At 43.3% G+C, this 22,435-nt stretch overlaps 2 protein-coding genes and 1 pseudogene across 2 annotated transcripts in view; 1 reads left to right on the top strand and 2 right to left on the bottom strand.

Moving 5' to 3' along the window:
- Positions 1-22,435, bottom strand: part of praf2 (PRA1 domain family, member 2) — a 72,628-nt gene that overhangs the window by 29,458 nt on the left and 20,735 nt on the right. The gene's annotated exons all lie outside the window — the stretch shown is intronic.
- On the bottom strand, positions 1,213-12,974 carry LOC132954107 (NACHT, LRR and PYD domains-containing protein 12-like; annotated as a pseudogene).
- cbx1a (chromobox homolog 1a (HP1 beta homolog Drosophila)) lies at positions 12,876-19,206 on the top strand. Its single transcript, XM_061026981.1, has 6 exons — positions 12,876-12,883; positions 13,825-14,120; positions 16,012-16,303; positions 17,072-17,243; positions 17,342-17,436; positions 19,035-19,206. Exons 1-6 carry the CDS (start codon positions 12,876-12,878, stop codon positions 19,183-19,185), a joined length of 1,014 nt encoding a protein of 337 aa, XP_060882964.1. The 3' UTR covers positions 19,186-19,206.

The raw sequence follows: 22,435 nt of genomic DNA, 5'->3' as shown, positions 1-22,435 counted from the left end.
CTCCTGTCTTGTGCAGCATATAAGTGCAGTTAGCCTTATTTAATATTTTTAGAACAAAATAAAATAAACTGATATGTCATTCTGAAACTGAAGGGGATTAATGAGATTAGAGCCAATAAATAATTAATCAAAGCAATGTGGGCATACATGGAAATCAGTTAAAGTCACAATTTATTTTGAACCAGTAAATCTCTTGTTATGTGTTATGGCATTTTAATAACTTTATTAGACATATTTTATCAGGTTTCTGAATAAAATCTTTTATTTTACCTTGTGTATTTTAATTTTATATGTTTACTCCTCCCCATCATTCAATATTTGGCTCTATTTGTCTTTTGGTGCTGTTTTCTTACCTGGTGCTGTTGGACCACCTAAATGTGTGAAAATACTCTGACTCAAGTATGTGATCAAAGGGTTGGAGCTCAACAATATCACGTGACAGGAAGTAGCAGCATCAGTTTGCCTCTGAGAGTTCACAAACTCTTCTGTGTTCAGGGTCTTAAAAACTGAATTATAAAGAAAGTCAGAAGTTTAGAAGCAGCGGAGCGTGGCGCTGTGACTCCCAGGCGCCACCTGGTGGAGAGAAGGGGAACTGCACACACAGCGCCAGCATCACCCAATATACTCCGTTATATAATCAAATAATCAAATAATAATAATTATTATTATTATAGATGGTCGTTGAGACAGTTAGTGTTTCTGTTAATATGTTTTTAAAAAAGGTTTTATTTTGAAATGACACGAGGGTCATTTCAACATTTATGTTTAAAAGAATAAAATAATAAGAAAGGATTGATTAAATATCTAAATTAAATCTAGAAATATAAAGCTAATATAGCTGATATAACAAAAATGTCTGGTTTTATTTGAATACTTGACATTTTTTTAATTATATCGTTTAAATATAAATAATATTGTTTCTTTGTACAGGCGAATGTTTGGATTGATAATATAAATATCTGACATTTTATAAAAATGAATATATATTCTTTAATATTGATATATGCCAAATAAATAAATACGCATGAAGGCTCCGAGTGTATGCATAAAGGCTATATTTTTAAAAGTATTTTAAACTGGAATAAATTACATTTTTAAATTAAAAAATGTATGCTTTTTCTTCTCTGATCTTTATCATTTCATATGCTTGTTTGACCTGAAAATAGCATATAAAAATAATAATAAAAAGTCTTAATCACTCCTGTGCTTGATTTTATTTTCATAAACATTTCGTCTGTTTTATGACTCTTTCTTGGCTGTTTTCAAGGTGAGTGACATCATCAAGAGAATAAAATGATCTGATACTGAAACATGTGTCAAACTCAAGGAATTCTGGGTAATTTTAATTCCAACAGAGCTAAGAAGCTTCATCAATGCTAGGGATGTGCATCTCAATTACAATTTCTATTAGAAAGTCTTGGTCCGTTTCAGTCTGCCGTTTCAATCCGCGATACTTACGCCCCTTTGTAATGAGGGGAGGAAGTGAAACCCCCCCCCCCCTTCTTTTGTTCCGTCTCTAAAGGTCATCACATTTATGAAATTTGTCTCTGCTGTAGTACATTCTCATCATCACTTCATATGTGTATCCTTCATTCCTTTCCTCGTCTCCTGTCCTTGAATATTACTCACTCCAATCTGAGATGGGAGACGAGGAGGTGAGGAGACAAGGAGGTGAGAAGACGAGGTGGAGGAGACGAGGAGGTGTCGTCGAGGCAACATGCAATAATCATAATGAGACATTGGACCCGTCTCTGCGTCCTCCATGAGTGAACATAACCACGTGACGGGCACCAACATTCACTCTTTTTGAGCCAAAGTCTGTGCAGTAAAAAGAATTAAAGTCCCGCCTCTGCTGCTTACTTAAAAACTCTCATTTCACTTCCTGTTTAAAGGTCAAAGGTCCCTCAGCTGGGTTCAGTCCACAGCAGGACAGATTCTCGTGTCGGTTTGAAGCAGACATGGGGCGGTTATGGAAAGTTCAATGACTCTTCTGTTAGTGTTTGTTACGTCTCCTCTCACCGCTGCTTCTATACTCTGATCATCTGGTGCACAAAGCAGGAACCTCATTCGTCAACACAGCTGTCAATCATGGGGAGGCAGAGCTTATGACCTATACTGCAGCCAGTCAGTAGGGGAGTGCTCAGTGTTTTGGGTCCACATTAAAGGAGCGTTCATGTTCTCCATCTTTTCAAACAGTCTATGGCGTTGACAGCTCACGGGGACTCATGCTTTACATTTAAAACATGCCAGTCTTCTGTAGATTTAATTTGTCTCCATCATACGATATCTGAACACCGCCACTCACAATAACACGTATGAATACATACCAAAAACCCTGAAAGCAGGGTAGAGAGGCTCAGTGAAGGCGCAGTGGAAGGTGTGGAGGCGTGTCAGGGTGTTAAAGGAGACATTGTAGAAGGACAGAATCCCCGCAGGCCAGTCAAGATACACCGCCACTCTGCGGGAGCGGGCCGACGCAGCAGACACGACCGTACGCTTGTTGTGCAGGGCAGCGGGAGCGTTGCAGATGAAGCTCCAGGACTGATCATTCCACCCGAGCAGAGAGTTGTAATCCCTTCCTTTCCTGTTGATGCCTCTGTAAGAGACTCCCACAGAAACGTCTCCATTCCACTCCACCTCCCAGTAACAGCGCCCGGTCAGACCAGTCGTACACAGGACCTGGTACTGGAACTGAAACCTGTCCGGGTGATCCGGATACGGCTGCTCCTGTGTCACATATGTCACCTTTCGGTCCCCTTCAGACAGCTTGAAATTCGTGTTTGCTGTGTTCGTGTCCAGTGTGAGCTCACAGGCGTCTGACAGAAGAGAGAACAGACTTTTGAAATGTGAGAATTAACAAAGACGAGTTAAAGAAAAACAACTGGTGGAACATCTCGCTGTCATTAAGGTTAACTGTCAACAGCTGAGTAACATGAATGTGTATATAAGAACATTGCAGAGAGGCTGAGTTTATCTGAGGTATAGACCGGGAGGGGTTAACTACACTGAGAAATGGTGCAACAATTTAAAGGTCCAATCAGTGAGATGTGTAGAGAGTGAAATGATAAAGGTACCTTACTATATGATGAGACATTAAGGAAACATGTTGAAGTGCTGGCTTCTCTGACAACAATGCAGCAGCCAGTATGTCCTCCTTCTAACTTTAGATTCTGGTCCTGAATGCTCTGGATTTGTTTGGACCAGAGAAGGTAGGCGGTTCTAAGACACCCCCCCCACACGGCCGTTTTGGATGCCCCTCGGTTTGCCAGATATGAGAGCAGTTATCAGGTCAAACCAACAGGTGTTGCAGCAATGGAAGCGGGCAAAAGAACTGGTTCAGATAGAAGTGATTGTACCCGACCTAAAAAGCCTCTGCATGTTTCTAATAAGCTCCACGAGCAGAAACGTGCTCAAACTAGGACCAATATTGGAGATGCTTTTGAAAAATGGAGAGAGGTTAGAACGCAGAAAGGTTTACAGACCGGTGCAGAGCTGGCTAAACACTGAAGCTTCAGTGTCCACCACATGGCAACCTGCGTGAGCATCGACTCTAGGGGGGGGGGGGGGGACAGCTCTCTACAATGTTTAGAATCTGGACTGCAGTACCCATTTTGAACACTAGGGGTCAGAGTTACATACTGCTCCTTCAAGTAAAATGTTCTTTGTAATAAAATTGCAAAGAATCTGTGTATTTCTTCATCTAAACTATATAAGGCGGGCTACAAACGAGATTGTTTTTTAAATCCCAACTGATTGTAAAAAGGTCATAAGGAAAGTTACAACTTATGTTTAACACTTTTAATCCTCTGAACGCACACACTAGACGACTCCGAGAGGCGAGGCCGCGAGACCGCATCTGCTGTTTGTAATAACGAGTCCACAGACACAAGATCTCACAAAAAAGACATGTAATGGGGTGCTGGTTGCGCAGTAGTTAGTGCGCACGCCCCATGTACGGAGGCTGTCGTCTCAAGCGGGCAGCCCTGGTTCACCTCCCACCTGTGGCCTCCTTCCCACATGTCATTCCCCACTCTCTCTCCCTAATTTCCGACTCTATCCACTGTCCTATCCATCCATTAAAGGCACAAAACAGTCCAAAAATAAATCTTAAAAAAATTAAAAATTAAAAAAATAAGATGTGTAATAAAACGTTGACTTGAAGGACAATGGTTTGTCTTCATGAGACGTTATAAACTCACTTGTGTTGTTGCCATAGTTACACAAGCTGCTCTTCTTCCCCTAGACTCGGGGCTCAGTTGTGTTTGCTGACATGTTTGTGAGATGTTAAAGTGACACAACATCTGGTTAGTGACGCTTCCCAGTCTGCTCGCTCTTATTGGCTGTTGCTTGTATTCTGTCAGAGAAAGCCCGATCTGGATTATTTACGATTTGGGTCTATAAACGTCTAGTGATACTCCAGCCTAAGATCGTTGAACAAGGCAGAAAAACGGAATTGGATGGTGGTGATTTTCACGCCCTCGGACGTCCCTGCATTAAAAACAGAAAGGACTCTGGAATAAACACTTGTGGTTTAAGCGGTTTGTGTTTTAGTAGAATGATTCGAAACAGCATGTTTTCATGTTCATGGTCAATGGCGGTGGTGTAGAAATGTCGAACGAGTTCTCACAAATCAGACTCACATTTTCGCGGCCCGTACAGGAACTTGATCTCTCCACAGTGATCGACTCTGCAACAGAAGGAGACGAGATATCCTGATTATTCCTTATTCATATCTGAATATGTTGATACATATTAAACTCTACTTTAAAGAAATAAAAGCTTTAAAGTAAATCTAGTGTCTTTAAATTCAGTCTGAAAAAGACATCATTCAGGTGCCATGGCAGCAACATGTGGACTGCAGTGAGTCTAGCTCCACCCTTTAGGGGCGGATCCGTACGCTTCGCACCCCAACAGAAGGGTAGCAAAAAAGTAGGACGGTACGGATCGGTTATTTTGTTACCATTCCAAACTTTGGACGGTGGAAACAGGACTTAAATGAACATCATGCTATATTAAAGAAGACTTGACACTCGAGATTGAAAACTTAAACTCATTAGCAGTACCTCAGGATTTCCAGTTTCCACTCTGGGTTGTCCAGTCCCGCAGAGAGCCGGGTCTCCCCCAAGTCTCCGGGAGTGTTGTAGCTCAGGTCCAGCTCTCTGAGGTGGGAGGGGTTGATGCTCAGAGCCGAGGCCAAAGCAGCACAGCCCTCCTCTTTGATCATACATCCTGACAGCCTGCACAGAGCACATCATCCATGCACATCACCACTTTCATGCAGGAGTGAAGGTTTAGTGAAGCTTACTGACCTGAGTGTTTCCAGGATACAGTTTGGACTCCCCAGACCATCAGACAGCTGCTGCACTCCTGAACTCTCCAGGTCGTTGTTACTCAGGTCCAGTTCTCTCAGACTGCAGGACTTGGAGCTGAGAACTGAGCTCAGGCTTACACAGCCTCTCTGAGTCAGGCCACAAAGACTGAGCCTGAAAGAGATTTAATCCAACAAATTCTGTGTTAGGGGAAATATGTTGCTTAAAGCAGAGGGTTGGTGAAGTGACCATGCACTAACATTATCTCATTAGAGTTTCCAGGGAAGCACGTCCCCAGACCCTGTAGTGAAGTGAACAGACCTGAGAGTTTCCAGTCTACAGCGTGGACTCTTCAGTCCATCACAGAGCAACTCCAGTCCAGAATCCGTCAGGTCATTGTGACTCAGGTCCAGGTCCCTCAGACTGCAGTATTCCCCCACATAGTGGGGCTCCGTTAGCAAAGAAGATCTTCGACAAAGACAGAAACACAGTCCGTATGCATACAGCAATAACTTTATATGTTCTGTTTGACAGTTTTGAAATGTTGCAGCATCAATGACATGACATTAAATAATAACAAGCATTATAATTCTTATGAAAAAACTGGATCGTACATGTCAGAGGTCAGGACCGAGGCCATTACAGCACAGCTTTTCTCCTTCAACTTACAGCATGCCAACCTGCATGAGACAGTTCATGAATCATTAGTGTAAAGTTGATGCACAGTAAATGTCATTTAATTTAGCATCATGTTAGCTAGGGAAGTAGCTAACATGTTCGGAACATCTGAATATGAAAATTAAGCTTTTTACCAACAATTGGTCAGCCATGTTTACTGTGGTCAACTCTGAGCAGATGGTGGGTTTCTTTTACCTTGGAAGTCGGATGTCCAAGCTGGGAATCACGTCACACCCGAGTTCCAGTAACAAGTTGGAAAACATGTTGGACAATCAACATGGACGCCTCCAGGAGTACCTTTTTTTGTTAGCTCCCAGGCAATAGCAACACACAACATGATAGTTTGATCTCAGAAGTCGGTTAGATCTTCGAAATCGGAAATTCCAAGATGGGAGTCTAATATGTCATCCCAAACGCCCCTGAAGTCATAACCCCAACTTGGAAACTGGAAGCAATTTCAGTAAACCCAGCTCAAAACTCGTGGTGTGTTGTTGTCGCCTGGTATTAGCTTACACAATCAGACACAGCGCTGGCCAGCTATCTGGTACGCAACAACTGCGAGTGTAGAGCGTCTGTGCCACAGAGGACACAGCTCGCACCTCCTGCGCAATGTATGACACGTCATTCTTAAGATTAAGGGAAGAAAAGAGAGGCCCTGTTTAATGCCGGTGTTTTCTTATAACCAAAATTTTCTTTGTAATATTCAGATTTATCTCCTATAACTTGAAAGTATTGTGCATTTATTTGCCTCTCCCACTAATACCTATTTTGCGCTTGCAGTCATCCTGTTTTCTGTCCAAACTATCCATGATCTAAACCAGTAGAACACGCAAAAGCCTAACTTAAATACTACCGCCTCCACAAGGGTTGCACCTGTTGTCATTCACACAAAATTTCGTAGATCATCCGCAAAACGCCCACCAACCAAACGTGCAAACTTTTGGAGTGAACACGCAATTTAGGACTCTTTAATTGGGAGCTTAGTAAATCTGGCCCCAAGAGAGAAGAATGGTCAGCCATATTTACTGTGGTCAGCCTGAAGCAGAGAGCTGAATGTGAATGGGATAATGCTGTGACATAATACTTTGATCCCCAGTATCAGATGGTTCAGAGGTGCAGTGTACTTCCTGCGTGTTACTATTGTGTGTAACACCATTTTTAATCGTTAATTGACACCATTCAGCCAATCAGAATCAAGTATTCACCCAGACCATTGTATGAAGAGGGTTATTACATAAAGAGCAGTAAATAATGAAAAGCAGAGTGTTTTTTTAGAAGGTTCAGAAAAACTCACTTTAGATTTTCCAGCTTACAGTGTGGACTCTTCAGTCCAGCAGAGAGGAACAAAAAACCTTTATCCTGCAGGTTGTTGTAACTCAGGTCCAGGTTCTTCAGACCTCCAGAGGACCTGAGAACTGAAGCCAGAGCTTCACAAGACTGCTGAGAGAGCTCACATTTGTCCAGCCTGTTTAAAAATCAGACAAAGAGGGATAAGAAAGGTATGGAAAACAAAGCACAGTGACATGAGTGCTCCCTGAATGGACTACAGGACCGCTCGTGGAAGGTACTAATCGGACTACTATCAGGAAGAAGAACACTTTCAATATCCCGAAATCCTTCATAAGTTATAACAGGTTCTTACAGAGCAGTCGTTGAGACTTTGACCAGCGGCAGCATTCTCAGAAGAACCTCCTCTGATCTGGAGTATTTCTTCAGGTCAAACACATCAAGGTCTTCATCAGAAGACAGTAACAAATAGACCAGGGCTGACCACTGAGCGGGACAAAGGTTGGCAGTGGAGAGACTGTCTGTTCTCAGGTAATGTCGGACCTCCTCGACCAGCGAGCTGTCCTTCAGCTCACTCAGACAGTGGAAAAGGTTAATGCATCTTTCCGGAGAAGAGTTCTCCCTAATCTTCTCTTTGATGTATGCCACTAGTTTCTTCTGGGTGTCTGCACTGTGTTCTCCTTCTTTCAGCAAACCCTGTAGAAGATCCTGATTCGACTGCAACGAAAGACCAAGGAGGAAGCGTAGGAACAAGTCCAGGTGTCCATTGGGACTCTGCAAGGCCTTGTCCACAGCTTTCATACAGACATTGGTAATGGTTGATTTCCTGAAAACCATCTGCAGTGTTTGCAGGGGTGTTTGTGGTTGAGCCATCACATCTTTCTTGTTATTGATGGCTGAGAGGACAACGAAAACAGCTGCCAAAAACTCATGAATGCTCAGATGCACAAAGCAGAACATCTTATCTTCGTTCAGCCTGTCTTCTTCTTTCAAGATCTGTGTGAACACACCGGAGTACACCGACGCTTTATTGGAACAAATACCGCTGCTTCTCAAGTCGGATTCATAGAAGATCAAATGTCCTCTCTGTAACTCGTGGAAGGCGAGCTTTGCAAGTGAATGTATGACTTTGAAGTTTCTAACTTTGCCGTACTTCTGTTCCGTCTGCTTGATCTGAAACATAAGGAACTTGATGTACATCTCCGTCAGAGTTTGAGGGATTTCTTTGCTCTCATCTTCTCCAAACATTTTCTTAAAAACTGTAGCGGTGATCCAGCAGAAAACAGGGATGTGGCACATGATGTGGAGGCTGCGTGACGTCTTGATGTGGGAGATGATTCTTGTTGCCTGCTCCTCGTCGCTGAATCTCTTCCTGAAGTATTCCTCCTTCTGAGTGTCAGTGAACCCTCTCACCTCTGTCATGATGTCAACAGAGTCCAGAGGGATCTGATTGGCCGCCGCAGGTCGTGTGGTTATCCAGAGGCGAGCAGATGGGAGAAGCTTCCCTTTCATGAGGTTTGCCAGCAGTTCATTCACCAACAGTGGCTCATCCACTGCACGTTCTACCTGCTCACTGAAGTCGAGCTGCAGACGACTTTCATCCAGCCCATCGAGCACAAAGAGAAGTTTAAATGTACTTTTGCCATAGTTGGTGTTTCCTGAAGCCTGAAGGTTTGTAAAGATGTCATTCAGAGCCTCCTCTGTGATATCTCGACTTTCCCTGATACAGGTGTGAATGAGCTCTGCTAAACGAAACCTTCTCCCGCTCAGTAAATTCAGCTGGCGGAAGGTGAAGGGGAATATGAGGTGCACGTTTTGATTGGCTCGTCCTTCAGCCCAGTCCAGGATGAACTTATAAACTAGGAACGTTTTACCGATTCCCGCAATCCCATTGGTCAGGACAGTTCTTACAGGTATGTTTGTCTGTGTCCAGAGCGGTGTTGGAAAATGTCGTTGTGCTGGATGGCTCTCTCGGCTCCTCCTGGTTTTCTTGATGTCATCTCAATATGTCCGACTTCATGCTGCTTGTTAACATCTACATCATTCCTGTCTATGATGTAGAGCTCTGTGTAGATCTCATTCACAAGTTTCTTATCCCTCTGCTTTTCCAACCCCTCTGGTGTACACATAAACTTGTTCTGGAGGTTTGACTGCAGCATGCGTTGGTAAAATGTGATGCGTCTCGGGGGTTTCGGTCTTTGCACCAACAACAACTGTGTGGAGTAAGGGTAACATGTTACACATAAATATATCAGAAATCCAGTCTATCCTGTGTAAATGTCTCTGAGTCATGACTGTCTACAATGAGAGAGAAGCTCGAGTCCTGCTGGCTGTGTTGTTGTCAGAGCCCTGTTAACATGGACGGGATGGCCGGCTCCTCCCCTTGTGTATAAAAGCTGTTTTAGTCAAGAACTAGAGAGAAGAAGAAGAACATACTCACTGATTATTTGGATGTCATGTAAGCGTTTTAAGATCACGGGTCAGTCTAAGAAAATTTTAATGCAGTGTAAAGCTACGAGCTAAATACAGTGTGCCAACATTAGCCCCCTAACACAACAATGCAGGACACACTGCAGCTCCAGTAAAGACCTCTAGTCAGCTACCACTGTAAATACAATCTCATTCATTGGGAAACATGATTTGTTTTCCAACTCGATTGCCAGCTAATGAATTAGCCATGGGCACAGAAATTTGACCAATTCATATTTGCTAACCCCTAAAGCTCCACCCTCTCATCCAAATATGGTCACTTCCGGTTGCAAAAGAACCATCATGACAGTGGCCAAATTGTCAAACTGGAGGCTTCATAAAAGCAGCTAACAAACTAATGGGAGATGTCAGGATGGCTAAATCCATCCTGACATCTGCAAAGTGTTATATTTACTTAGCACTTGGGTGTGCTACAACTTTAGAACTGATCCCAAAATGAAATGGAAAAGTTCAGATGCTTCAGGCTGGAAGACATGATGTTGTCTGTCCAAAGTGTGAAACAGCTTTACCTTCAGCCTGGGTGACAGATGTTGGAGGGAGAAGATGAACTGTGAGCTGCTCAGAAGATGCTCCTGTATTCTCTGAGGTCGCTCTCGCATCAGCAACAACATCTGAGAGAGAGAGAGAGAGAGGAGGTAAAGAGAGATAGGGTGTTTGGATAATAATGTAAATCCAGGCACATGACTGTTGCTATGGCTTTGATTCAGTTCATGACCTTTAACCCCAATAAGAGGAGCTAATGATTCCTTATAGATCATTTCACAACCTCTAAAGAATATTTTGAGGACTCACTGTTGGGTTCAGATGCACTCTTGGATAAATGCTCCACTAAATCATTCCTGCTGATCTTCTTCAGGACCTCCGCTGTGACGTGCAGAGCGGCAGGGAGGCCGTAAGTCTGCACCATCAGATTCACCGTGTCCTGCATGTCCGCCTCCTCCAGCTCGCTCTTCGGGATCGCTGGGAAGCCATCTACGACGCCAGGCTGCCTCAGGAACCACTGTAACTGTTTGAGCTCCTCGTTCCCCAAATCCTGCAGGACTCCAAAGAGGAGCTCCACATGTGACGCCATTGCTGTGCCCTGATCTCAAAGGACAGTTCGGATATCTGTGCAACAACCTGGAACGAGAGACATAATAATATGTCATGTAAAGCATGAATCTGGAGTTTACAGAGACACAAAGCTGGCCTTCTTTTAAGCTGTCTCGACATCATGGTCACTGATGCTGCCGTAACTGAATGGATTCATTCCTCTGCCAGATTGAAGTATCCCACGTTATGACAACCTTAATCAGTCACATATGATGAAAAATACACTTCACCATGTTTCTGTAACACTGACATGAGTCTCCAGTCTGTCTACAAACTACGGAGCCCCTAAAGGGACATAGGCAGAAAAAATAAAAATACATGTTTCTCGTGGGCACCAGATATCAGGTGCACAACGGAAACCAGTCAGTCTTAGCCTTCTGTGTTCTTGTGATAAAAATGACAGTACAGGATTTAGTTGAGCTATATTCTAACCTTGGACTTAATTACAAGGTCATAACTGCTTTGCTTGCGCACCGTCACCGTTATATTGTCTCAGAAAGACATTTAAAACGGATGTTAAAGTCTTGTCATCTGTTTCGGCGCAAGGAATAACTTCAGTAAAGTTAGAAATATATTCACAGATTTGGCTTGCTTTTACAAAACCAACACCTCTCTGCAATCACAACAAGATAGACTGTGAGCTACATTCGTATTTTCCTCAAAACAAGCCGTTCTCCGCGCTGGGGAACTTGCACATCAAACCTCTGCAAATGATACAAAATGCAGCAGGACGACTGGTCTTCAACCTTCCTAAAAGAGCACATGTCACTCTGCTGTTCATCTCCTTACACTGGCTCCCAGTTACTGCTCGCATCAAATTTAAAACTCTGCTGCTCACTTACAAAACAGCAACAAAAACGTCTCCTCCTTACTTTAACTCTCTCATCCAGGTCTACACTCCTTCCCGCCCACTACGCTCTGCCAATGAAAGGCGTCTGATCCAACCTTCACAACAGGGTCCTAAGACGCTGACTAAACTCTTCTCCTCTGTCGCCCCCCGGTGGTGGAATGAACTTCCAAACTCCATTCAATCTGCAGAGTCCCTCTGCACCTTTAAGAGAAAGCTAAAGACCCAGCTCTTTCATGAATACCTACTAAATTAATGATGATGGTCTCAATATTATTGATGATTGATAACGACGACTTATAAGATGGTTTCTATACTGATTAGAGCTCTCAAGAACTGCCCTCAATGTTCTGCTTTGCCTCTGGTCACTTCCTGTCAGCTCATCGTTTGCTCTTACTGACATTGTTCCCTTTTTTCTAGATCCTTGCTTGTGTTGTACTTACTCTCTGATGTACGTCGCTTTGGATAAAAGAGTCTGCTAAGTGAATAATAGAATTGTAGAATGTAATGTTTATGGAAATAAAAGTTAATGCACTTCATTGAGGAGTTCATCTAGTAACAAAACTCACTGTTCAATCTTTACAAACAAGTTCAGATGTAAAAAAAAAAGAAAAAGAAAGAAAAAAAGGGGAAATATAAAACAGAACTGGGTCGATCCCAACAAGTTATTACCACATTACTTCTGTATTTTCAACTTTTACTGTCTACTTCTTTCTTTAGTGTGAAATCTCAATGAATCCTAATATAAAGCTGCTGTCACTGTTTTCCTACTTGTTTAAATATTAATATCTCCAAAAGAAGTTTAGACTGATCTTAGTATTTTTGATGTCTTGATTTTATGTACCTAAATGGTATTTGTTAGTATTTTTGTGTGGTGTCTTGACTGTGATTTCAGCTGCTGCTGTGACGGTGTAATGCAAAGGATTATTAAAGTACCCATCCATCCATCCAGACGTCGGTGCAAAGTTAAATATTATTGTGAAGAACTCAAAGCTCATTTTGTTTCACACCGGAAATCACAAACTCAACCAGAACCATAGACTGTAAATATTAACAGAGCATGTTCTGTGCAGCAACCTAATCAATCTGATGGTGTAAGTTTAATAAGAGTTGGTGCTCACCTCAGAACCGCATCCTATTAGTCCGCTACTTCCGGTCTCTGTTTAACCATAATGTCCAGGTCCAGCCTCCCAGTACTCTCCTCTACCAAGACAGTCTGGCTGCAAACCTTTTGCTGTCAGCTCCTACCTCTGTAGACCTCCACTGAGAGGCTCCTCCACCGTCCGGACTAGAAATACACGCAAAACATTTCAAAATAAAATCATGTTGCACTTCCGGTTTAGCGTTTCATCCATTTATAGAATCTTACACGTGAATGTAATACACTTCATGTAAAATTGGAAAGTAACTCCCGTTTAAGTCATTTATTTATATGAATATAAACACATTTAACCGACCACTGAACCTGCTGTCTTGTGCAGCATATAAGTGCAGTTAGCCTTATTTAATATTTTTAGAACAAAATAAAATAAGGTGATATGTCCTCTTGCATTCCGAAACTGAAGGAGATTAATGAGATTAGAGCCAATAAATAATTAATCAAAGCAATGTGGGCATACATGGAAATCAGTTCAAGTCACAATTTATTTTGAACCAGTAAATCTCTTCACTGTGTTATGACATTTTAATAACTTTATTAGACATATTCATCATGTTTCTGAATAAAATCTTTTATTTTACCTTGTGCATTTTAATTTTATATGTTTACTCCTCCCCATCATTCAATATTTGGCTCTATTTGTCTTTTGGTGCTGTTTTCTTACCTAGTGCTGTTGGACCACCTAAATGTGTGAAAATACTCTGACTCAAGCATGTGTTCAAACTCAGCTCTGTGTTCTTAAGGTGAATTATTAAGTGCTTCATAAAAAAAAAGGAAAAACACAAACTGAAAAACGGATTAGAAAAAGTTATCCTGTACTCACAATCGTGAAAAATAAAACAATAAAATACATCAGACTGTAAGATGTTACAGGTGTCTATAGATGTATTGTTTAAAGCTTCTTAACAAAGTGAAGTTTAAAAAATACCTCTAAACTCGGGTTATGGGGCCCCACAATATAGCTGGCAAAACTACACTTCCCACAATCCCCTGCGGACCAAACTGCCTACTTACGTAATTTCCGGCGGTGTTGGCGGGCAGAACGGGATCGTTTCTGGTTGTTTAGCGACGCGCAGGCCATTGTGTTGTTCTATCGCAGTGCACATTGAAGATAATCTGAACCGAACCTCGCGGCACAGCCCCTCGGGTAGATTTGTGTCGCCGCTGACTGACTCTCCTCGACAGACCGACACATCGCGGTGTTGTCTCTCGGGCCTACCGTCTGCCCAATCAGCGCTCCGAAGCATTCTCTGCAAAGGTAAGGCTCGTGCTAGCTCGCTGTTGAAGGCGCAAACGCCAGCCATGTTGCCCTCTTGTCGTGGGGGCAGGCCGCCCGGGTCGTCTCGCTGCTCATGTGTTCGTTTTTTTGATGGATAATGTGACCAAAGAAAGTGAAAGAAATTGCCCGAACTTGTTTTTACCGATCGTAAAAGTGTTCAGAGGTGCACGCGAGGCAGACAGACAGCGCGTGCATGCATGATGTTCGAAACCGTTGATCACGCTGGCTGCTCCGCCTCTCATGAATCGGTTAACCGGCACCGTCGCCACTTTTAAAACACAAACATACTCTGCACATGTGGCTAAATGTGTGCGAGAAGTATCGGCGTGCTTTTATCTTTTCATGCTGTTAATCACGCTCAACGATGCTCGCGAGCATGTGAAGGGGGCGTTTTTCTGCTTCTCTACCAAACCGCACACAACACCTACATCCGCTGTTCTCCTTACAGACACATTTTCGGTTGTAAATTGACTTCAATTAATAATTCACGTTCGCCTGTGCTGACGGGGAATGCTGTGCCGAGAACTAAGACCCGCTTGGGTAATCTTAAAGTTCCCCCCCCGTGTGGCCTGGTCTTTAAGGTTACTTGGCTGCAGCCTGCAGAGAGGGGCGGGGCTCATGATGGGCCTTTATGTCCCGCCCACCGCGGCCTGATTGGTTCTAATTAACCAATCTGAGCAACGAATTTTTAACGAGTTTTAAAAATATTCTGATAAAAATGGAAAATAGAATTGAGGCCTCTACGTAAAGTGACTATCAGTTCTAACTAGGTATGTAAAGATTAATCGTGATAAATCGATTAAACGTTGTCAAGATTCACATCGGTACTCTAAAAAATGAGTTGCAATTATATGTTGAGCGTCAGCAGCTGTAGAGCAAGATTTAGAAATTAAGGACGCACCACTGTCTTTTAAATCAGAGGTGTGGAAGCATTTTGGCTTCCCAAAGACAGAAAACGAAAGAGGTGAGAAGATAACAGACGAGACAAAAACTTTGTCTAAATATTACAAGAAGACTGGGAACTACACAAATAGCACGACCAACATGATGCAGCATTTAATCGACCACACGGACAAGCGGGTCTGCAGCCCCTAATGGAATGTTTTTCAATCATTTCTCTACAGTCTCATTTTGTAAAATAAATCATATTGTGAGTTTAGTGAATCGTTACATCCCTTGTTCTAACTAATTGATTCATACACATTAATAAGCTGCCGACCAGGCAGAGAGAGCAACATGGGGTTAAGTGTCTTGACCAAGGACTCATCGGCTGTGTCGCTGCATGAGCTGAGGGATCGAACTAAAAACAAGAGAGACTGAAACCTAGCCAACCAGTTACCTCAAAACTTGAGGCTACAATATTTTGGAAATGTTGCAAAAACTGCATCGAAAAAGGCAAAGGTACATGTGTGTACGGCGAGGCGACACCATGATCACGGGTTTCTTGGTTCTTTTCCCGATAACTCGAATACCATTTTTGTCTTTCGAGGTCGATGTCAAACGAACTCGTGTCTCCTACAGGAGCTTAAACCGTCGTTTCAGACTCTGGTAGCTCGTGGTAAGTCTACTGCCTTTCCATATAGTCCTTGCGCTATGCGTTCCGTCAGTGCCACAGTGTTGCTGGGTCGTGCGGGGTGCAGCCTGCCACACTGGATCCGTCTCTGGAGCGTGAACTTAGCTGCTCATGGCGTCACAAGAGAACCAGAAGATGATGTGGTGACAAAGAGAACAAAGTGCAAACATGTCGCTTTGTCTTTCTGAGGTCTCCTTGTTCATTTGGTTTCCGCTCTGCGCGCTCTGATGTTGATAAAGTCTGAGTATTGCGGGTTATTCTGTGTAAATTTCTGATTGCGTCCTCTTCGTCCACCAGAGGCGCCCTCAGCAGACGTCAAGCTGGCGACCGTCGCAGGAAAGAAGGCCAAGAAGGTTGAGGAGGAGGAGCCTGCAGCTGCAGCAGCTCCAGCAGCTGAACCAGCCGCTGCAGCAGCAGCAGCAGCAGCAGCAGCAGCGCCGCCGCCACCGGCGGATCCGGCTGCAGCTGCAGCAGATCCAGCACCGGCTGAGGAGGAGGAAGAGGAGGAGTATGTGGTGGAGAAGGTTCTGGACCGCCGAGTGGTGAAAGGCAAGGCGGAGTTCCTGCTGAAATGGAAGGGCTTCTCAGAGTGAGTACGAGTCCAGGAAGAGAGGGGACGGTTCCATTTTTATTAGTTATTTTAAATTTTTGTCTCAAGGTGTCTGCAATTTATCAGAATTAGAAATACTTTATTGATCCCAGAGGGAAATTCGATCGTTACAGTTGCTCCAAAATGTACAATATAGCAGTAGAAATCTATTCATCAAATAGAATAGGATTGTAATTTTACATGAGGAATTTACACATCTTCCTCATTCTGCTTCCCATTAGCACACGGTTGTTAGATATCATGTAGCATCACGCAGCAACGGACGCTCGCTGTCCACACTGCGTCTATGATTTTCAGTTTTCTCTTTGCAAGCAGTGACATCTGGTGCTTTTATTTTGAAGGTGGACAAACTGAAGTGTGGGGCTTTGTTTTGATGAGCTGAAATCACTCAGGCTCGTTCAATAATCAACTGAGAGGGCTAAATAAAGTTAAAAGTCAAAGAGTTGACTCGAGTCAAAGCTCAACATTTCAATCACAGGTGTAGTTATTATTTATGCACCTTGTAGAGTTCCTTTGTCCATTTGAGTGACAGGAATGAAAATAGAAATGTGACGTCTGGGTAAAGACGTAGGATCACAGTGCGTCGCTCGCTGCACACTCGAGAAGGAAACCATTGAATCAAGCGGCTGACAATTTAACGATACAACACTAACATTAATAGGAAACGAGTAAGAAGAGCTGATTGGCTGATCACAAACAGACTTACCTTGAACTAAGTCATTGTTCATTCATCCGTCCCGTCTGCAGGGAGGACAACACGTGGGAGCCTGCGGAGAACCTCGACTGCCCGGACCTCATCGCAGAGTACATGACGAAACACAGAGAGAAGGAGGAGAAGAAGAAGGAGGGCAAGCGGAAAGCTACGAGCGAGGCCGCGGGAGACTCTGAGGAGCGAGGGAGCAAGAAGAAGAAGGAGGAGGTGAGCAGAGGAGAGAGACTAAACTCCCTGCAGTTAGCCAGAAAAACTCAATTAAAGGAGATCCTAAACACAAAGGTTCTTTTATGTTCTTCCTCCAGGGTGAGAAGGCTCGAGGGTTCGGCAGAGGGCTGCAGCCGGAGAGGATCATCGGAGCGACGGACTCCAGCGGCGAGCTGATGTTCCTCATGAAGTGGTGGGTCTGCACTCTCAGTTTGTTCATTCAGGTGGCTTTAAAGGCTTTATGTGTGATTTTTCACTCTTAAATATAATATAAATCAAGTATATCCTCTGAAAATAACTCTGAGTCATGACTGTCTACAATGGGTGTAACACCCGAGTCCCACTGTCTGTGATGTTTTCAGAGTTTCAGAGTCCTATCTTCAGTTTGTTTACATTGTATCCCCTCACGTATAAAAGTTGTTTAATTGAGGGACTAGAGAAAAGAAGAATAACATACTGTACTCACTGCTTAACTGTGTTTCTAGATCACGCTCATTTCAGGTAAATTGACATGCAGTGTGACGATACGAGCATAATAAAGGTCACTAGCATTAGCATGCTAACACAACAATGCAGTGCGAGTTGTTTTGGTTTCATGCTGGTGCTCAAGGGTGACATCTGCTGGATCAAAAAATCACATATAAAGCCTTTAAGGTGGATTCACTCTCCCTTTGTTGGGATTTTAGAGATCACTCACCATTTCTTTCTCAGCAACGCAGTCATCGGGAGAAGTTTGAGTTTCCAGCGTCCCCAGGTCCTTTTAAGAGCTGCTTCATAACAAACAAAATTGAAACACTAGTTTATAATGTATTAGAAATGGAAAGAGACTCTCTGAACTTGTAAAATAAAAACATCTTAATAGCTAGAAGCTTAACTGTTTATGCAGCTGACCGCTCTAGCTTCAATCTTTTCCCTCTTCCTAATTTAAGGTTATCGGTGACACTTTTTTGTATGCTATACAAACATGGGGATCCCACAATATGACCACAGGAGGTTTCTATTTCTATTAATTTCAGGAGTCCCTGAATCCTCCTCAGTGTTTTCCCTAGGTTTACAGCGTTGGGGGGGGGGGTGGGGACAAGCCGACACGACGACACAAACACTTGAAGGAATCTTGGTGTTCATGTGTTACTTTTAATGACAGCTGTCCTTTTCTATCAGAAAGGTATCCTTAAATGACTTCTTTCCCTGATTTCCGACTCTATCCACTATCCTATCTCTACAATAAAGGCACAAAAAGCCCAAAAATAAATCTTTAAAAAAAATTTTTTTTTTAAAAGTACTTAAATTTACTTAACCTCCAGGGGGGTGCGACCCCCCACTATAATGGTAGGGGAAACACTGCTCCTGATCTGGTTGTTCACACATACACCTCACAGCGGGAGACTATCCCTGTCAGACAAGGGGTGATGAACACAACACTTTCATTATATCTTCAAGTATTTTATCATCCATGGACTGTCTGTGATCCACAAAAGAAGCTTGTTCATTAAAGAGGAAGAGAGAGAGCTCAGTGATGTCAAGGGGAAGTCTAACCTCAGCTCACCCGGAGTGTGAGAGCACTATAACATAACCTTCAGTTTCTGCAGGTTTTAGGGATGCAAAGCCGTTAAAGATGCTCCAGAGAAAGACGCCACAATCTTCAAAATCAAAAATTATAACCCTGATGGCATCCAGAGCTGACAAACTAAAAAACAGAGAGGAAAGAAATTCTGTGCTCATTGTTTAATCCTTTGTTGTCCCCTCTCTCTCCCGCTCGCTCGCTCGCTCTCTCTCTCTGGAACTTAACAGGAAGAACTCTGATGAGGCCGACCTCGTCCCAGCAAAGGAGGCCAACGTCAAATGTCCCCAGGTGGTCATCTCGTTCTACGAGGAGCGCCTCACCTGGCACTCCTACCCCACCGAGGAGGAGGATAAGAAGGAGGAGGAGAAAAAGGACTAGATGAGTGGAGGGAGGAGAAGGAGGTTCAACGAGGAGGAGGAGAAGGAGGGCGCAGGGCGGGAAATCAATGACACGCTGGTGAACTGTTGTCCAGGTTTTTGTTTCTAGCAGCGACTTTGGCAGCTAAAGGGCCGACGAGCCGCCACACGGTCGGGATTGAACTGCCAACGTAGCTGCGAGAGAGGAGAAGAAGTTTGTTTTCCTGCCCTGAGAGGAGACCTCACCTTCCCTCAAAAAGATGCTCCCGCCTGTATCTGGACTGAAAATGTAACTTTTTTTTCTTTTCTTTTCTTTTTTTTTTAAAAGAGGTATGTTGACATCCTTGTTTAGATGTTTTTCCTTCACCAACAACGTGTCGCCTGATGGAACTGGTGCCTTTTGTTCTGGTAGTTTCCCTACTTGGCATCACAAGCCGAGTTTATAGAACTTATTTCAGTCAACTTACGATGAAAGTGTTTTGTCTCGTACATCCGGTGACAGGCGCCTGGCGTTGGAAAGACACCGGGGAAACGACACACGCCGTCGCTACCTCTTGAAACGTGTGCGTTCAAGTGTGAACGTGAAACTGTGGCTGGATAGTTTGTCTCTCTTCACAAATCACCAGGCCTCTCTTAAAACGTGTTGTTTTCTCCGCTGTGGAGAGGCCGGTGGTTTGTGACGGATCAGAGGACAAACTTCCTTCCTGCTGTGTCGGGATACATTGGAGGGAACGTCTTTTGGACGGTAACAAAAAGAGGTGAAACACCGGTTTTCTTTGTGCCACCTAGACTCTCATCATCGCTGGTGTAGCGCCACTCCCTGATTAAAACTCAAAACGCCAAAAGACGACTTTCCATTTCACTCGGACGTGAACATAACGAGGAGTTTGAGTTCGGAGCGAACAGAACATTGATTTCGGCCGCGCGTGTTTGATCAGCCGACGTTTAAACACCGCTGCAGTTTCAGCCTTGATGCAGCTACCTTATGCTTCGACCTGACTTCCTGTTTAGTTTTTAAAAATAAAACTAACGTTAAAACGTTTGTATTTTTACAGTTCTGACCTTTTGTGCTCGCTAAGTGGAGGGTTAGCAGCAGCTTCTCTCTGATTTTTAAAAAAAACGGTTTCTCTGCACAAACACGCCATCTACACATTGGTGCGTATTTTAAGATGCTGCTCTCCTCTTATCAGCCTCACGGGTAGAGTAAAAACTTCAAATCAAGGATGCCACGTTGACACTTTCAGTTTGCTCAAAAGCAGCTGTGCTGGTTTGTTTAAAAACGTCTCTCGTGCCGGTTCAGTTATGTTTTAATAGATCCTTGCAGGTACATTTGTTTTTAGCGATGCACCGATTAAAAAAAAAAAAAAAAAACTTTTTTCAAGTGATGAAAACAGAAGTTCAGATAATCATGAAGTTTATAATCCTCTCTGCAGAGCGGGAGATAAATAAACGAAATATTCTTGGACAGTAAGCAGGAAGTTATTTCTTTAAGGAAGCAGTCTTAGTATCTTTGCATTATCTCGGCTGCAGCTTCAGAAAGACGCTCTGAGGCTGGTCGGAGTCGTGCAGCGGCATTTAACGTGTAGAAACAGCAGCTAAACAAGAATTGAACCAGATTTAATCTCCCATGATGCACCGCACACTCGACGGCTTTTTTTTATTTTTGCATCATCACATGCTGTTTGAAGCAGAAGTTAAATGCTTTGCAACATGTTGAAGCATCTCGGTTTGATCCCAAAGTGAAACTTCTACACGATGACATCACGGCGTGGAAGTTACCCGGCGACACGTCGGCCGTACATTAACGTGCTCCGTTTGGCTGACAGATTGAAGGACCGCTCTGGTTTCCAGACGCACGCTCCGTCACAAACACTTCGTTTCCGCAGTAGATGATTTGAAAGTATGTTTTGAAAAGAATCTTTATTTCCGATCTTTTATTTTTTAACCCTCACACCTACAGCCACACGTGTGTTTTAAAGGCTGTGTTATGTTAGCTTGCACCGGCCGGGCAACACTCAACACACGACAGTTTGTCGTTCTCAGATCGTCCTCCGTTAAAAACCTCTTGTTCTCTGAAAGAACAAAAAAAACCGAGTTAGAACATTTTAAATCCAGCATGAACAACTCGGTCGTTTCTTTGCTGCTTTCACATTTTTTCCAGTGTTGAACGTGTTGAATGTTTCCCGGCTGTGCTTATTTCTAAGTATTCTGTATTCAAGGTAGAGTAGTGGCTCCCCTGTGTTAGCAGACCCGGCTCGGCTGATTTATAATCCCAGAACTGTTTTCTTTGGTTTGCCTTTTGACTGCTGGAATTAATCAGAAAACTCAACGCTCAATTCTGAAAGTATTCTAAAGCATCGACTCGTTTCCAACGGCCGTTCAGTTTTGTATTTGACGGATTCGCTTTTACAAATCTTTGCTGAACATGTAGAGTTTTGACGTCGAGCTTTTTTCCCGACTTCTTCTGCAACGTAGTAAACTATCAGCATGTCGACCGTTTCTATTTTGACACGCCGTAAATTAGTTTTTTGTTCTGGTCTTTGGGACGTCTATATTCATTGCACCATGAACTTCAGTATTCAGACCCTTCTGACTGCCTTCCGTTTGAGCTCGCCATCGACAGGAAGGGGTTAAAAATGAGCTGCTCCGGGGTCTGCCTGTTAGCGATTCTCTCTTCTCGTGTCTCAGACTTTTCTCTGTATTTAGCGGATTAGCTTGTGTTGTCCTGTTGCATGTTTATCGGTTTGTCACTTTCATGGCTGATCTACTTTAAATATGTCTGTTTTGACAATAAAGGTTGTTTGTTTTCATAAAGATCGGCTCTCCAGCGTCTCAATCAGAAACAGAAACCCGTCTGTGCTAACCATGCAATTCTCCTGATTATATCCTGCGGCGTTCTCAAATCAGCTCAAAATACTCGGGGTCTAGCAGGAGAAACTCAGAGTGAAAAATTTGGCTGTTTGCGTTCACACATGCAGCTCCTCTGAGTTTTTCAGGAGATTTCTGCAAGTGTGAAAACGGTAATAACAAAGAAGTGTTCCTACAATGTTTATTTTGAATCCCAGGCCGTTCTTGAGGAAAATAGATTCCAACCTTTAATAATAATTCAGCTCGTCCTCTTCATCTGAGGAGCACCTGATCACAAACGGTCTCTCCAAACTCAGACTTTTACAGGTTTCTCGGCTGCATTTGGCATTTTAAAAAGAGCGATACATTTAGTAACCCTGATGCAGCTTTTGTCTTCATTCGATCATTCAATTGAAGAGCAGAAA

The sequence above is a fragment of the Labrus mixtus genome, chromosome 20 (genome assembly GCF_963584025.1).
Source record: "Labrus mixtus chromosome 20, fLabMix1.1, whole genome shotgun sequence".
Taxonomy (NCBI): Eukaryota; Metazoa; Chordata; class Actinopteri; order Labriformes; family Labridae; genus Labrus; species Labrus mixtus.
The sequence above is the reverse complement of the archived record's forward strand: the minus strand, read 5'-3'. Positions and strand labels throughout refer to the sequence as shown.